The 18693-nt window shown below is 42.2% G+C and overlaps 1 protein-coding gene across 4 annotated transcripts in view; it reads right to left on the bottom strand.

The window, feature by feature from the left end:
• Positions 1 to 18693, bottom strand: part of FAXC (failed axon connections homolog, metaxin like GST domain containing) — an 84383-nt gene that overhangs the window by 58881 nt on the left and 6809 nt on the right. Inside the window, exons 2-3 of one of the 4 annotated variants that reach the window (XM_073675744.1) lie at positions 14249 to 14384; positions 4354 to 4479 (exon numbers count right to left, since the gene is read on the bottom strand). In XM_073675744.1, coding sequence (XP_073531845.1) covers positions 4354 to 4479; positions 14249 to 14384 — 262 coding nt within the window. Of the gene's footprint in view, positions 1 to 4353; positions 4480 to 14248; positions 14385 to 18693 lie in introns of those variants that run through there. The other 3 variants (XM_073675746.1, XM_073675748.1, XM_073675745.1) reach the window with 3 other exon arrangements.

The following is an 18693-nucleotide window of genomic DNA, read 5'->3' on the forward strand; positions in this document are numbered from 1 at the left end:
GTGTGTGTGGTGTTGCGTACGGCGTATACAGTGTGTGTGTGGCGCGCATGGCGTATACAGAGTGTGTGTGTGGTGGTGCGTATACAGTGTGTATGTGGTGCGTACGGCGTATACAGTGTGTGTGGTGCGTACGGCGTATACAGTGTTTGTGTGTGTATGTGGTGCGTACGGAGTATACAGTGTGTGTGTGTGTGTGTGTGTGTGGTGCGTATGGCGTATACAGTGTGTGTGTGTCGTGTGTACAGCGTATACAGTGTGCGTGTGTGTGTGGTGCGTACGGCATATACAGTGTGTGTGTGGTGCGTACGGCATATACAGTGTGTGTGTGGTGCGTATACAGTGTGTGTGTGGTGCGTACAGGGTATACAGAGTGTGCGTGTGTGTGTGGTGCGTACGGCGTATACAGTGTGTGTGTGTGGTGCGTATACAGTGTGTGTGTGTGGTACTTGCAGCGTATACAGAGTGTGTGCGTGGTGCGTACGGTGTATACAGTGTGTGTTTGTGTGTGTGGTGCGTACGGCATATACAGTGGGTGTGTGTGTGATGCGTACGGCGTATTCAGTGTGTGTGGTGCGTATGGCGCATACAGTGTGTGTGTGTGGTGCATACGGCGTATATTGTCTGTGTGTGTGGTGCGTGCGGTGTATACAGTGTGTGTGTGTGTGTGGTGAATATGGCGTATACAGTGTGTGTGTGTGGTGCGTATACAGTGTGTGTGTGTGGTGCTTACAGCGTATGCAGAGTGTGTGCGTGGTGCGTACGGCGTATACAGTGTGTGTTTGTGTGTGTGGTGCGTACGGCATATACAGTGGGTGTGTGTGTGATGCGTACGGCGTATTCAGTGTGTGTGGTGCGTATGGCGCATACAGTGTGTGTGTGTGGTGCATACGGTGTATATTGTCTGTGTGTGTGGTGCGTACGGTGTATACAGTGTGTGTGTGTGTGGTGAATAAGGCGTATACAGTGTGTGTGTGTATGTGGTGCGTACGGCGTATACAGTGTGTGTGTGTGTGGTGTGTATACAGTGTGTTTGTGGTGAATACTGCGTATACAGTGTGTGTGGTGCGTATGGCATATACAGTGTGTTTGTGTGTGTGGTGCGTACGGTGTATACAGTGTGTGTGTGTGTATGTGGTGCGTACGGCGTATACAGTGTGTGTGTGTGGTGTGTATACAGTGTGTTTGTGGTGCGTACTGCGCATACAGTGTGTGTGGTGCGTATGGCATATACAGTGTGTTTGTGTGTGTGTGTGGTGCGTGCGGTGTATACAATGTGTGTGTGTGGTAAGCGTACGGCGTATGCAGTGTGTGTGTGTGTGTGTATGTGCGTGGTGCTTACGGCTTATACAGTGTGTGTGTGTGTGTGTGTGTGTGTGGTGCGTATGGCGTATACAGTGTGTGTGTGTGGTGCGTACTACGTATACAATGTGTGTGTGGTGCGTACGGCGTATAAAGAGTGTGTGTGTGTGCGTGGTGCGTACGGCGTATACAGAGTGTGTGCATGGTGTGTACGGAGTATACAGTGTGTGTGTGTGGTGCTTACAGCGTATACAGTGTGTGTGTGGTGTGTACGGCGTATACAGTGTGTGTGTGTGTGGTGCGACGGCCTCTTGCGCGGTACCACCAGCGGTTTCCATATTGAGACACCCATCACTTGGGTGTCCCAATATGGCGGTCGGCGAACTTCCGCAGCTTGGAATTCTGGGATCCGGACACATCTGGACGGAACAGGATGTGAAGACATTACAAGGTAAGTATATATTATAAATCTCTGAGACAGCTTTTTGTATCCTTCCCCTGAACAAATATGTTGAATAATCTTAGTTTTCAGATCATTTGACAGTTGTTTTGAGGAGCCCATGATGCCACTCTTCAGAGGAGATTCAAACAGGAGAACAACTTGCAAGTGGCCACTTTAAGTAGCTTTTCTCATGATTGCATACACCTGGCTATTAAGTTAAAAGCTCAATGAGGTTATAAAAACCCAAAAAAGTGCTTTAGTAAGTCAGTAAAAAGTAGGTAGGAGTATTTAAAACAAGAAAATGATAAGGGTGCCCATAATTATGCACCTGTCAACTTTTGTTTGAATGCAGATTGCACATTTTCTGTTAGTATAATAAACCTCATTTCAAGGCAGAAACATTACTGTGTCCAACAGTTATTACATATATCAAACTGAAATAGCTGTTGCAAAAACACCAATTTTTATAAAACATTAAGCTTAAGATTAATAGGGGTGCCCAAACTTTTTCATATAACTGTATTGTAATCATCATATTATACAGCACTGTGTACTTACAATTGTTCATTTTGTCCTTCTACCCAGTTAATTCTTCTCTTTTCAATTTGATCTATAACATCACGTGATTAAAAACTGACTAGCTGAATCCTTCTAAGCTCTGTGTAGAAACAGGAGGCCAATTTTCCCTGTATGAGTCATAAGTTACTGCAAAAGTCCCGGGTAGGGGGAGGCGCGGAACAGTTGGGCCAGGAGTTGAAGAGGGGAATGATAAATGGAGGGACAGGAGACTTCCTGTGTCTACATAGAGCAGAGAAAAGAGAAGAATTAGCTGTGTAGAAAGGCAAAATAAGCAATTGTAAGTGAACAGTGCTGTATAATATGAGACTGCAGTATATTAAGAGGATTAAAAGTTTGATGGGAGTGCTTGTTTAACACTTTTATATTTACAGTTCATTGCCTAAGAGACCGACCAGCACTGCTAGGCCAAACGTGCTTACAATCTCTTTTCCAATGAGCTTGTAAGCACTGCTTTGAAGCTGACTGGGGTTACCGGAGCATACTAGTAGCTCCTAATCGAGGTCAGTTTCAGTGGAGTGCTTAGAAGCTAGATAACAGCGGTGGTCGGTCTACTACTCAACGATCTCTAAACCAAAGAAAAGTGTTACTCTCTCAAGAACAGCTGCAAGTTTTAATAAACAGTAAATTTCAAAAGTGATTGTGTTTACATGTACAAACCAGCAATAGGACAGCACGGTGGCTCCGTGGCTAACACTGTTGCTTTGGAGCGCTGGGCACCTGGGTTCAAATCACACCATGGACAACATCTGCAAGGAATTTGTATGTTCTTCTTGTTTTTGCGTGGCTTTCCTGTCACAATCCAAAGACATACTGCTAGGGAATTTAGATTGTGAGCTCCAATGGGTACAGTGAGGATTAGGTCTGTAAAGTGCTGTGCAAATTAAAGGGAATCTGTCACCCCCTTGAAGTTATCAGACCTCTACTATGGGCAATACAGGGTATAGAAAAGTAAATCTATACATACCTGTATGGCCCATGGTAGAGGTCTGATTGCAGAGAAAAGTGGTTTAATCTTTTTGGTTTTCAACAATGCCCGCCTGTCTGATTATTATTACCCTAAATCGCCGCATATCAGCCTAGTTACCATGTTCCCTCCCTCCCCCACACATCACAGGGAGCTGTGACATGCGCTTTCCTTCCTCACCCCCCAGCGCATGCGCAAAGCGCGGCTCTTATAGACCGCGCTTTGCTTCCTCCTGGCCGGGTTTGTATGAGCACAGTGCCGGAGTGCTCTATTGCGCAGGCACCGGGTAGTCACTGTGACTTCCGCTCCAGTGACTCCCGGTGAATAACAAGAAGGTTTTCTGCGGCACTGTGCTCATACAAACCTGGCCGGGAGGAAGCAAAGAGCGGTCTATAAGAGCCGTGCTTTGCGCATGCGCCGGGAGGTGAGGAAGGAAAGCGCAGGTCACAGCGCCCTGTGACGTGCGAGGGAGGGAAAATGATAACTAGGCTGATAGGCGTCGATTTTGGGTGACTAATAATCAGATAGGCGGGAGTTAAAGACGGGAGAAAGTGGAGTTAAAAGTGTGAGACATGTAATGACTGACCTCCTGCTCTCATGATCTAAATGTCTCACACTGGTTACACCCCCTTTCATTTAAAATAAGCTGTAGAGGCAGATTTTCAGAGATATATGTTCGATTTATAGATGTTAACAGCTCATTTACATATTAAGAAAAACATGGATTTTTGGGGAATGAGACCTTGGTTCGCAAATATCAAGGTATCTATCTTATTCAGCTTTCTATAACCTACATGCGCATATAGACGGAATGGGATGGTTGGTTCTACTGACAGATTCCCTTTATTGGTGCTATGTAAGCGAATAAAATAAATAAGTATTGTAAAGATCTGAGGTTGTGGGTTGTAAATAACCACCTAGACAGGTTAACGATGCGACAATGTTTCATTGATCACAGCCATGGTAATAAAGCAATTCCAGGTAAATGGCCAAAATACAGTTCTCTCAGTCCTCAAGTTCCCAATCTGGGTTCAGTAGTTCCACTGGCTTTGTATAAGGCCATACTCACTGTCTCCCAACTTTTGGTTGGCCCACAGATTTCGTATCTCCAGCCAGTATAGTCTGTAGCCACAGTCCATGATCCTCTAGACGGCCGATAAAACGATGAAAGCACAGCTATCCAGTAGCAGCAGTCCTTTTAAGAAAGTTTAAATCCAAACAACATAATCCATAATGGTAACATGTTTATCAATCCATCCTTCCAAGTCCACGGTCTCCATCCTCTTCCTTCAATCCTTCCACACCAATCTGTAAAACATGTCTCCACTTTCTTCCACTGGGATCAGTCCCCTCCCAGGTCAGAAGTGATCACACCCTCCCCCTTAAACATTCACTGTTCGCTAAAACAATGAAGAATATTCTAGAAGCCTTCATCTGAGACTGCATGTAAGACCACCTGTAGTGACGGCTCCACTGTGTCCACAATCCACACACACACAATGAGACCATTGGCTGTTGGAACAATGGACTCCTGAGATAAAGATAAGATTAGTGGAATGCTGGACATTTTACAAGTGAATCTTACATACTGACAAGTAAGCAGAACTATATAAAACATAACAAGTAAATCACTAATAAAACACAATAATAATATTGACAAAAATGGTGGTCCGTTTCTGGAAAAGTATCATAGCCTTAAGTAGTAATGAGAGAGTATGTTTTGTTAACCCTTACGCCCAGTATGCTCGGGTGAGCACTGAGTAGTTACAGCTGCTCGGTGATATGTTTGAATCACTCCCGTGTGCATGATTTGCGACTGTTTGACAGCTTTAATACATGTGAGGAATGTCTATTTCTTACACATTCCTCACATGTATTAAAGCTGTCCAACAGTTGTAAATCATGCACATGGGAGTGATTCAAACATAACACCGAGCAGCTGTAACTACTCGGTGCTCGCCCGAGCATACTCGGCGAAAGGGTTAACAAAACATACTCGCTCATCACTAGTCTGAAATAAGTGGGCAGCTCCTCACAAGTATCTATCTATTAAGATGGGAATAACTCTTTAATTCCTCCCCGATATGTCACGTACATGTACATCATATACCAAGTGAGGGCGTAAGGAGAAGGTTCAGAAGCTGAGCCTGCACCATGCTCAGCAGATCCCAGCTGTGTTATAGAGCCAGAATTTGCAAATAACAGCAGCGATCTAAACAATATAAACCTCTGACAGCAGGATTTAAAATGCAAGACACTGGCGATGCCACTTTTGGCACACATCCCCCCACCCTCAACCCGCAATAAAATCATGAGATGACAATGGGTTGCTATGGCAGCCGGAGGTCAACTGAAGACCCCTATTGCTAAAACTTTGATTTTACCTATATATTGCAAAACAGTTGTATTGCAGTATATAGAACAAGTGATCAGACGATTGCAGGTCTCTAAGGAGACAAAAAGGTAAAAGTAAAAAAAAAATGCATAAAAATTTGAAGCACTTCCTTTATTCTACATTAAAATCAAAGAAATTAAAACATTCTTTAAAATAAACGTAATAAGTAATGTCCCTTCCGTAAAAGTCCAATCTATCAAAATATACCATTAGTTGATCTATAAAGTGAAGCAGAAAATAGACTGCCAAAATTCACATTTTCTGGTTGCTCTACCGATAACCAAAAAGCAGTAAAAAGAGATTAAAACATCGCATGTACCTCAAAAGCGTACATTTAATCTTATATAATAAATGTGGGACAAATTCTTTGTTGGGAGAAATTCTCTTAGTTATGGATCCTTTCATTAGTACTCTCTCCCTCTACAGTTTAATTTGAATTATTTTTTGCATGTCATTTGTTTTGCGTATAATGATTGCAACACTTTAACCCTTTAAGTACCGAGCCACTTTGTACGTTAATGACCGAGACTCATTTTTAAAATCTGACCACCTTATCTGAGTCACTATATGAGGTAATAACTCTGGATCGCTTTAATATATCCCAGTGATTCTGAGATTGTTTTTCGTGACATATTGTACTATATGTTAGTGGTAAATTTTGGTTGATATGATTTGCGTTTATTTATGAAAATTTGACAAAATTAAAATTTTGCAATTTTCAAACTTTGAATTGTTATGCTCTTAAATCAGATAGTTATACCACACAAAATGGTTAATAAATAACATTTCCCATATGTCTACTTTACATTAGAATAATTTTTTAAACATTTTTTTTTTTGTTAGGAAGTTAGAAGATTTAAAAGTTTATCAGCAATTTTTAATTTTTCCAACAAAATTTTTAGGGACCACAGCACATTTAAAGTGACTTTGAGGGGCTATATGATAGAAAATACTCAAAAGTGAAACCATTTTAAAAACTACACTACTCAAGTTGCTCAAAACCACATTCAAGAAGTATATTAATCCTTTAGATGAATCACAGGAATTAAAACAAGGGTAACAGGAGAAAATGGTGCATATAATTTGTTGTCCAATTTCCCCTAAGTACACTGATACCCCATATGTGGCGGAAAACATATTTGGGTGCACGGCAGGGCTTGGAAGGGAAGGAGCACCGCTTGACTTCTTGAACGCAAAATTGTCTGGAATCAAGAGCGGGTGCCATATCATGACTGCAGAACCCCTGATGTGCCTAAATGGAAAGCCCATTTTGGAAACTGTACCCTCAGTGAATTTATCTACAGATATGGTGAGCACCTTGAACCTACAGGTGCTTCACAGAATTTTATAACATTAAGCTGTGAAAATGGAAAAATACATTTTTCCAATAAAAATGTTGCTTTAGCCCCATATCTTTAATTTTTGCAAGAGTAACAGGAGAAAATGGATTGTACAATTTGTTGTCCAATTTCTCCTGAATACATTAATACTCCATGTGTGGTGGAAAACTACGGTTTGGGCGCACTGTAGGGCTTGGAAGGGAAGGAGCACCATTTGACTTTTGGAAAGCAAAATTGTCTGGAATAGACAGTGGACACATGTTGCGTTTGCAGAGCCTCTGATGTGCCTAAACAGTGTAAACCCCCACAAGTGACAATATTTTGGAAACTATACCTCTAAAGGAATTTATCTAGAGGTGTAGTGAGCATCTTGAACCCACAGGTGCTTCACAGAATGTTAAAACATTGGACTGAGAAAATTAAAAATTAAGTTTTCTCCCCAAAAATTTAGTTTTACCCCAAATTTTACATTTTCAAAAGGGCTAATAGGAGAAAATGGACCTCAAAAAATGCTGCACAATGTCTGAGTATGGTAGTGTCCCATATGTTGTCAAAAACTACTTTTCAAGCACAATGGAAAGCTCAGAAGGGAAGAAATGCTATATCGCAGTGCTGATTTGCCTGGAATGGTTTGTGAGTGCCATGTCACACTGGCAGAGCCTTTGAGGTGTCAGGACAACAGGACCCCCAATAAGTGACCCCAATTTACAAACTACACTTAATGAAATCATCTAGCTGTGCAGTGATCATATTGACACCACATGTGTTTTACAAAATTTTATACCATTGAGCGGTGAAGAAAAGAAATTTTGTTTTAGCCCCAGATTTTACATTTTCAGAACGAGAAATAGGTAAAAATTACCACATAATTTGTTACACAATTTCTCACGAATATGGAAATACCCCATATGTGGCTGTACAGTACTGTTTGGCCAACACGGCAAGACTTGGGACTGAAGGAGCACTATTTGACTCTTGGAGAATAAATTTTCGTAGAATAGTTTGCGGAATCCATATGCAGAGCTCCTAAGTGCCAGATGAGCAGAAACCTGCCTCAATTGACCCCAATTTAGAAATCATACCCTACTGGTAATTTATCTACAGGTGTAGTGACAATTTTGACTCTATGGGTGTTTCCAAAATCAAGCAACAATGGATGTTGATGAGTGAAAATGCAAATCTGCCATTGTAGTGCCCGTACATTACAATGCCATTACATTGTGCCCAGCTTATACTTCTGGAGATGCGCACCCTATAAATTAAGTGGGCTATCTTCACTAAGTAAATGCCAAAAATGAGGATGCTAACTACAGTTTAGGCACACTGTGGGACTCAGGAGTAGGTGGCATTTGGATCTGAGAGCACAGATTTTGCAGGATTTCTTTTGGTGGGAGCCATGTCACTTTTACAAAGCCTTTATGCTACTAGTAACTTGGAAGCCCCCTATATTTTTGTTAACAGATGACAGACCTGAGTGGGGACTAGTTTTTTGTGTGTGGAGTAGAAGCTTTTATTGATGGCATTTTGGGGTACAGAACATTTTGCCTCAGTTCACACTTATCCTGTGCTCTATGCTGAGCATTTACGTTGGGGTTGATATCTATATCTACAAAATATGTGATTCGGATGATACAGTCACTAATGAGGCAGCAGAGATACTCTGGACTCTGTGTGGCTTCTGTTCGGTGGTATCCGGCTTTTGAGAGGTGCACAAAACGGTGGCTGATTGTGCTTTTATGCATGCTTAAAAAGACAGGTCTGGCCAGATCAGAGACCAGACGGCGTCCACGGTGTCTCCATCTGCCTCATTATAGGGAATCTTCCGCTGGGGATTCCATCTGAATCATGTATTTCAGAGATTTGCATGGAAACCCTGGTGTAAGCATTCACCATAGAGCGATCTTTGGGAGGCAGACAGGGGCTAAACGACTGCAGTCGCAGTGGTCGCTGCTGCGAGTCAGGGGCCCGGTGAGTGAAGGGCCCACCAACACCAGCAAAAGCTTCAGCTGCATGTGGGTCCGCGCGCCACAATACATACTGCTGGCCAATCAGAGGCCAACAGCTGACATCAACGAGCATGTGACAGGGTGCATGACAGTGAAGTCACATGCTCCCATTGCACGTAGAGTCCTGCTGTGGATGGTTATGGGGTGCATTATACTACTGTAGATGTGTATAGGGTGCATTATACTACTGTGGATGTGTATAGGGTGCATTATACTACTATGGATGTTTATGGGGTGCATTATACTACTATGGGTGTCTATGGGGGTGCATTATACTACTATGGATGTCTGATAAGGAGGAACAAGGAGCAAAATGGTAAAGAGCAATAGAAATTTTAATAATTAAGTTCAATAAATAAACATCATCACATAGGTAATATAGTCATAGCATGGAAGAACAGAAAAGTGCATACTATCCGGAACACCCAGTACTCATAAGCTCATAACCCCCAGACCATTGCATTGGGTAAAGGCAAGGAAGGGGCTCCTTCTTACCACGGTTTACCACCTTCCCAGCGCTCTCCATCTATCTCTTGGTAAGGCATTTGTTACTTACTGACCAGGGCTACATGGTATTATGGCAGACGCCTGCCTTAAATGGATATTGTGTGTACCCCTGGTTTATATTTGATTTCTTCTTTTTTGTCTGCCGTGCTCTTTCCCATCTTCCTTGCCTTTACCCAATGCAATGGTCTGAGGGTTATGAGCTTATGAGTACTGGGTGTTCCGGATAGTATGCACTTTTCTGTCGTTCCATGCTATGACTATATTACCTATGTGATGATGTTTATTTATTGAACTTAATTATTAAAATTTCTATTGCTCTTTACCATTTTGCTCCTTGTTCCTCCTTCTTATCATGTTCTTAGGAGTTGGTATATTTAGGCTGATTCTGGCACTGTCCAACTGCATCAGCCATGTTTCTTTCTGCCTTTTTTACACATAGGGCCGTTCTGTATGTTCTACTATGGATGTCTATGGGGGTGCATTATATACTACTATGGATGTTTATAGGGTGCATTATATACTACTGTGGATGTTTATGGGGTGCATTAGCATTATACTACTGTGGATGTTTATGGGGTGCATTATACTACTTTGTATGTCTATGGGGTCCATTATATTACTATGGATGTCTATGTGGTGCACTATACTACTATGGATGTCTATGGGATGCATTCTACTACTGTGGATGTTTATGGGGGTGCATTATATTACTATGGATGTCTATGGGATGCATTATACTACTATGGATGTTTAAGGGGGTGCATTATATTACTATGGATATCTATGGGGTGCATTATACTACTATGGATGTCTATGGGGTGCATTATACTACTATGGATGTTTTAGGGGTGCATTATACTACTATGGATGTTTATGGGGTGCATATTACTGTGGATGTTTATAGGGTGCGTTATACTACTATGGATGTTTATGGGGTGCATTATACTACTGTGGATGTTTATGGGGTGCATTATACTACTATGGATGTCTATGGGGATGAATTATACTACTGTGAGTGTTTATAGGATGCATTACACTACTATGAATGTTTATGGGGGTGCATTATACTACTATGGATGTCTATGTGGGTGCATTATATACTACTAAGGATGACAATGGGGTGCATTATAGTACTGCGGATGTCTATGGGGGTGCATTATACTACTATGGATGTTCAATGGGTGCATTATACTATTATGGATGTCTATGGGGGTGCATTATACTACTATGGATGTCTATGGGGTGCATTATAGTACTATGGATGACAATGGGGTGAATTATATTACTATGGATGTCTATGGGGTGTATTATACTACTATGGATGATTGATTTTTTTGTTTACCGTGTACTGATTGGGTTAATTCCTTTTATATTTTGATAGATCGGACTTTTCTGAACCCGGCTGTCAAGGAAATATTAAGAAAATATTAACAATTTCTCCCAAACACCTCCCTTATCCACAATTTGTCACAAGAGGAGAGCTGATAGTCCAGCATCTGTATCTATGCAAATTAACAACCACAGCAAAAGTGGCTTAGACAGATGCTGGCACAAAGAGAGGTGCTACAGACCCATTTAGCAGGCGAGTGTGTTTTCCTCTGACACAGAGAGAAGGATGCAGCTCGTTAAGATCAAACGCACTCACATTAATTAAGACAATTCCCCAACTGCAAACTGCAGGATTTTCGGCTCTGATACGAAATATGGAATAACTAAAGTTCCATGTGTCCGATAATAATGGGACCTATATTTTTAGGGCAGGGTCAGCCAAGGAACAATATGCTTATTTTTCCATAGCTGTGAGCCCCGCTGGGGAGCGGTAATGCAAAAGTACCAGAATAACGGATCTCAGCTACGCCATGTGTGGTCGCCAAAGAAAGGTAAATTCATAATGGAAAATATGGCGTCGCTTGCAAGCTTCTGCGAACAACCAGGGATAAGTTATTACAGAAGTTAGATATTTTAATAAAAACATGAAGGGTGGAGCCCGAGCCCACATGATGTCATCACAGGGGTGTTTGGGCCAGTCTCCCCCCTTTGGCATAAAAGAGCCAACTGAAGATTGATCCATATTCATTGCCAGGGGAATATAGATACTATAAGCAACAGATCGCGTTCGATAACGCTCAAATTAAATCGGAGAGCCCCTCCTCCAGCTATACTGATTTGTCTCTGTGAACTCTATAGTAAGTTTCTTCTGTAATCCTGTTTATTTTATGTAACAGTTTATTCAGTACTGTAGATGTCCATTTGTAAAATCTATGTATATTTTTCCTAAACACTGCCTCCCTTTTGGATTAAATATAAAATTTAATAGCTCTGATTCTCTTTCTCTGTAATCATTCCCTCCTCCGAAGCCATATACGCTACCAGAAAGCAGGTGTCCGGCCACACCTGTATTATAGTTCAAACTCGGTCGGTGGTGGCAGAGAATATTAATTGGACTATCGTGAAGCTGGCAATAACCGTACGGGGCGTGTACACATACTCCACGTATTGGAATCCGGAGGTGTGCACCATACGCTTTCTGCTCGCTTGCCGATAGTGAGTAGTCGGGATCATGTGCGCGCTAATCCCTGCTCAATCCTGTGAATAATTGACAGAGTGACGGCAGCGGTGAGATATTTCGTGATCTCGCCGGTGTCGTCTCTGAGAGTCCCTGACACCGGCAATACCACATATGTGTATTTTTTTTAATTATATTTTTATTTTTAATGTTGGAAAAGGGGGATGAATTGAACTTTTATGTTTTGTTTTTGATTTTTAAAAACATTTTTTTTTTACTTTTCACAGTATTTGTTAGTCCACTAAGGAGACATGAAGCTGTGATCATCTGATAGCATTGCTGCATATCGCAAAAATCAGTCTCCTTTGAAGCCTAGCCACAGGAATAGTTTCAAAGGAGCTCCATAATGATAAACACGGGGGTCTTCATGCGGACCCCCAGCTGTCATAGCAACCCATTGGCGACCCACGATCACGTCACAGGCTCCTCAATAACCGCTTAGAATGACGCGCCCCCATGTCGAAGCGTGTTAAAGGGAACCTGTCACCAGAAAAAACGCTATTAACCTGCAGATATGTGTTTAATCTGCAGGTTAATAACGTTACTAGAAAAACCGACATGTGATCTATTTAGGGAAAAGGGAGGTTAAATGTAAAGGGAAAGACTCCCCTAATTATAGATAATGTCTCAATCCGCCTATAGGTAGACCCAAAATGACATAGAAGGGATTTTGTATCATAAAATATAAATTTTATTAAACAATGTTACTAACCTGCCCGGAGTCTGAACATAGCTGAAAGCTGCAGAGAGAAAATTAACTTTATTCCCCACGCAGTGTTACGGTTTCAGTCAAGGGAGCAGCACCGGTGCAGGTTCATTCACCGCTCTGAGAATACAAAGCGGCTGTGAAACCGCGCCCTCGTCTCTGATTGACAGCAGGCCCCAATGTAGAGCCAGCGTCAATCAGAGCTGGGGGAGCGGTTATAGACACTGCGCTCTATACTCAGAGTGGTGGCTGAATCCGCGCCGGCGCCACTCTTGTGACTGAAGCCAAATGCTGCCGGAGGGAAAAAAAGTTCATTTTCTTCTCACAGCATTCAGCTATGTACAGGTGCTGGGTATTAACCTGCAGATTAAGCCCATATATGCAGGTTAATAGCGTTTTTTCTGGTGACAGGTTCCCTTTAAATGTCGCTGTCAGAGTTTGACAGCGGCATTTAACAGGTCAATAGTGATGATCGAGCAGGCTTGTTTAACCCTTTAACCGAGCACACTCGGGTGCTTTCCAAGTATCTTCGGCGTGCTGGTAGATTATGTTCGAGTCCCTGCGTCTGCATGTTTTATGGCTGTTATACAGCTTTAACACATGCAGAGATTGCCTGTTTGTTAGGTAATCCTCACATGTGTTGAAGCTGGCTAACAGTCATAAATCATGCAAACAAAATATACGAGCACGCCGAAGATACTCGGAGAGCACCTGAGCGTGCTTGGTTAAAGGGTTAAAAGAGCATACTCACTCATCACTACGGGTTAATAATCGCAGGAGTAGCTTGGCTTGAGAAAGATTCTCAACAGAACTGAAATGTTGCTGAGCCCCAATGGGTTATTAAATCATAGTTTTTCCTAAATTCTTGATGGAGTGCTGCTTTCATTTTTTTTAGCTATCTGGAGGATTGGTAATTACCTGAAAGATTTTGCACCTGTATTGATTTTATATTGCCTGCTAGTGCTGCTTCTTTTTTCTTTTTCTTTCTTTCTTTCTTTCTTTCTTTCTTTCTTTCTTTCTTTCTTTCTATCTATCTATCTGTATATCTTTGCACATCTAACACCTAAACATTTGTCATTTCTATTCTGCATTTTCTTCCAGTATGTGTCACACAGATGGTGCACACGGATTGTACACACGGACACTGATAACACCGTTGCTGTTTTTTCCAGTACCAGAAATATCAGGACGTGTGAAGGGAGTCTTAGTATTATTAGAGCATTATTATCTGTTAGTGGGAAATCTACATGCAAACTTTTAGGTCATGTCTCTGGCCTAATAGGCAGGTCCCGATATTAGACATGGGGCAATGATATGGGCCCCTGGCATTCTTAGAAACAAATAAACAACCTGCATTCATGTTACAGGGTACTCATGGGACAAAGGGTTTTCGTTTTCAAAAATTGCCTAGCATGCATATACAGTATAATATTATGCAGTTTACCTGATATGGTAAGTCAGCCATTCTAAGGTAAGTTTCCATTTTCAGGCAGAATGGGGATAAACTAGGTACACCGTTGTTTGGCCGTGAAAACTGGTGTAATATAATAGCATCTTTGGAATCAACTTCTTGCTCTTTCCTGAAAACATATATAAATGAAACACAAAAATACACTAAAAATACAAACAATGCAATGCAGTCATTTAACAATCTCAAATCAATACACACTCCTCAACATTGAAATTGCAGCACCAAGAAGAGAAATATGTAGACTTAAGGAAGTCACAGGATCGATAGACATGTTACTGATATGCAAATAATGGAAAAATGAAAACAAAATTTTCAGTTTCAAGTATGAGCACCACATGCAGAAATACGCACACTTACATGGCTTGGCATGCTATCAGTGAGGTTATTAATGGTATTCTGACAAATTTTCTGCCATGCTGAATGCACTTGGGCAAATCATCAAGATCTGCTGTTGGCAGCTCTCTTAGCAATTTCCGATAAATGATATCCCAGATGTACTCGATGGAAAACAAAGCCGGAGTCCATTTTTTTTCATCATTTGCATACCATTAACATCTCTATTGATCCTGTGATTTTCATAACTATATGACTTTTCCTTCTTGGTGGTGCAAATTCAGTATTGAGGAGTGAAGAAAATCTGATTGTGTACTAACAGCAAATACAAGAAACTTGAATAGGAGGACACAGTTTTGCAATTGGCTGTTTTAATAACTTCCACAGACTATTAGATGTGTAGCTTGGGTACCTCTTTCACAAATGGTTTCCCCTACAAAAAAGACAATCACATACCAATGAAATACAAACAATGTAATTTTAGTTAGAGGTACAACAGGCTTATTGATTTTAACACTCAGATAAGACACAAATCTTTAAAGGGAACCTGTCACCAGGATTTCCCAATATAAAATATGGCTACCACCTAAGACCTCTATTACAGTATTCTAGTAAGCTGAATGTAAGTCCCCAATCCCCTCTGCATAGCACAAAAAATACCTTTTATTATCCCTCCATACAGTGTGCTCCGGCCCACACATGCGTCGCTGTTCTTGCTTTGGTGCCTCATCTCGTTCAATCGCTGTCCTCCTGCTTTCTTCAAGTAGATGACACGTCCTATGTCATCCACAACAGTGCCCCACAATCGCACTCCTGCACAGGTGTACTCTGATCTGCCCTGCATGCACCAGTAGAGGCCAAAGAGTGTTGATGACCCAGAAGTAAAGTTGGCACAAGTGTATTATAGTACTTTCCTCTGCCCTCAGCACGGCAAGTGCACCTGTGCAGGAGTGCAGGGGGACATTGTGTGGATGACATAGGATGCATCATCCACATGAATCAAGCAGGAGGACAGTGATTGTGACGAGAGAGGAGGCACCGGATCAAGACCAGAGACGCCAATCAGACTGGACCGCACTGTATGGGGTATAATAAAAGGTATTATGCAGTAGGGATTGGGGACTTACATGCAGCTTTCTAGAATACTGTAAAAAAGACCTTAAAGGCGGTGGCCATACTTTATATTGGGAAAACCTGATGACAGGTTCCCTTTAAGATTTCAATACGCACAAGGTGCCATAATTGCTTACTGTTTCAGAATCTACCAAACCTTTAAAACACGGAAAGGTTCCCATTTTAACTTCATACGACTGTGTTTCTGACAGAGGTATGACACATTTTTCTCTTTGTGTCACAACACTTTCACCAAGAGGTCCAATTCCTTTTTTGGGTTCTAGCTTCATTGCATGATGGCCCCATTCTTTTGAGTTCCACTTCTTTTTAATGAGACCCTGGTCTTAATGGTCTTGCATCTCTCGTCTCAAGTTCTGTCTTCAACAGCATAATTAGTTTACACCTAAACCCTTAATTCCAGGGGGTTTAACTGGACTCAACTCCTTAAAAGTCCCAGCACAGTATGCACTATTTTTTTTAGGGACACCTCGATTCAGTCACACATACCACAAAACTGGACTTCCAGACAACACTTCAGGCCTCTACTATAACTACTTTCTAGTCTAAAACTGGCTTATTTCACTGGCCTGACTCGACCCAGTTATTGACTTCCTGCAACTTGAGTCCTGCACAACTAGCTCCTTTCTGGTTCTCCTCAAACTGACATATCTCTACAGCCACAGCAGACGCCTCACCATAGATAACCCCATGCAGGCTCCTCATACACTCAGTCTATTCAGCTTCAGCAGTGGACTGGACAGAACACGGCATATCACCCTCCTTCTTTGGCTAGTCCAATCTATGGCAGTATAATGTGCATTCAACAAAGTGTGTTGACATTAACCTCACCAGCGTACTGCGTTGGAGACTGATTCTACCAGAGCTGGCATGCAATGGTGTATCCCAGGCTGTGGGATGTCAATCAAACCTGAACTGTATGACTTGCAGACTCAGACACAGCTAGTGAAGGAGGCAAGTCTTCCACATCTTTGTGGTCTACCCTTCTTCCAGTGCTCTTAGCTTTGCAGTTTCTATGCAACCAGAAGAGATCACGTTCACTTCTTCAGTGTGGACTCCTATTGACCTCAGCAACCACCTTCTTTCCTCTAGATCGGAGGCTCTGTACTAGCTCTCCATTAAGTGGTCTCAGACTTCCGGGCCCGAAAAATGACAACAGAATATGATAACACCAAGCAGGTTCATTACATTGCTCTTTTTCTGCTGTAACCTGATAATAGAGATATTTTCCAATGGGACTTCCTTTAATTACTACTAAATACTTTGACATACACGTTGCTGACCTTGGTTAGTCTCAAATGCTTTTCTCTAGGTTTTCCCTTGGATCATACATTTGTTCTTGAATTGTTTGTGTATTGACATCGGCTTTCTTCTGACCTTGATCACACTACATAAATGAAGCTATACTCATCTCTTGGCACCCCTATCAGTGATTGACAGCGGTCTCTGCATGCACACTTATACAGAGACAGCTGTCAGTAACTGACAGGACCGCCCACTGAACTGAAAATCCCAGGAAAAACAGAAGTTTAAATGATGAAATCACAGCTTATACTGAATCTTTTCTCACATAGCTACAGTGCCTACAAGTAGTATTCAACCCCCTGCAGATTTAGCTGGTTGACACATGCGGAATTAACTTGGCATTGTGACATTTGTACTGTAGATCAGCCTGGAAGTGGGAAATGCACTGCAGCAAATTTTTTTTTCTTTTTTTTTTTTTTTTAAAACGTTAAAAGTTAATTCAGAGTGTCAACCCCTCAAACCACAAGAATTCTGTTTGGTCCCCCTAAAGTATTAAGAAGTAGTTCAGGCACCAAGAATAATGAGCTTCACATGTGTGGATTAAAGATCTCTTTTGCCAGCCTTTTCTGACTATTTAAGACCCTCCCCAAACTTGTGAACAGCACTCAGACATGGTCAACATGGGAAAGACAAAGGAGCATTCCAAGGCCATCAGAGACAAGATCGTGGAGGGTCACAAGGCTGGCAAGGGGTACAAAACCCTTTCCAAGGAGTTGGGCCTACCTGTCTCCACTGTTGGGAGCATCATCCGTAAGTGGAAGGCTTATGGAACTACTGTTAGCCTTCCACGGCCAGGACAGCCTTTGAAAGTGTCCTCTCGTTCCGAGGCCAGGCTTGTCCGAAGAGTCAAGGCTAACCCAAGGACAACAAGGAAGGAGCTCCGGGAAGATCTCATGGCAGTGGGGACATTGGTTTCAGTCAATACCATAAGTAACGTACTCCACCGCAATGGTCTCCGTTCCAGACGAGCCCGTAAGGTACCTTTACTTTCAAAGCGTCATGTCAAGGCTCGTCTACAGTTTGCTCATGATCACTTGGAGGACTCTGAGACAGACTGGTTCAAGGTTCTATGGTCTGATGAGACCAAGATCGAGATCTTTGGTGCCAACCACACACGTGACGTTTGGAGACTGGATGGCACTGCATACAACCCCAAGAATACCATCCCTACAGTCAAGCATGGTGGTGGCAGCATCATGCTGTGGGGCTGTTTCTCTGCCAAGTGGCCTGGCCATCTGGTCCGCATCCATGGGAAGATGGATAGCACGGCCTACCTGGAGATTTTGGCCAAGAACCTCCGCTCCTCCATCAAGGATCTTAAGATGGGTCGTAATTTCATCTTCCAACAAGACAACGACCCAAAGCACACAGCCAAGAAAACCAAGGCCTGGTTCAAGAGGGAAAAAGTCAAGGTGTTGGAGCGGCCTAGTCAGTCTCCTGACCTTAACCCAATTGAAAACTTGTGGAAGGCGCTCAAGAATAAAGTCCACATGAGACACCCAAAGAACCTAGATAACTTGGAGAAGATCTGCATGGAGGAGTGGGCCAAGATAACTCCACAGACCTGTGCCTGCCTGATCAGGTCTTATAAAAGACGATTATTAGCTGTAATTGCAAACAAGGGTTATTCCATAAAATATTAAACATAG

The sequence above is a fragment of the Phyllobates terribilis genome, unplaced genomic scaffold, assembly GCF_046119375.1.
Source record: "Phyllobates terribilis strain yellow unplaced genomic scaffold, ASM4611937v1 Scaffold_3__8_contigs__length_932513732, whole genome shotgun sequence".
Classification (NCBI taxonomy): Eukaryota; Metazoa; Chordata; class Amphibia; order Anura; family Dendrobatidae; genus Phyllobates; species Phyllobates terribilis.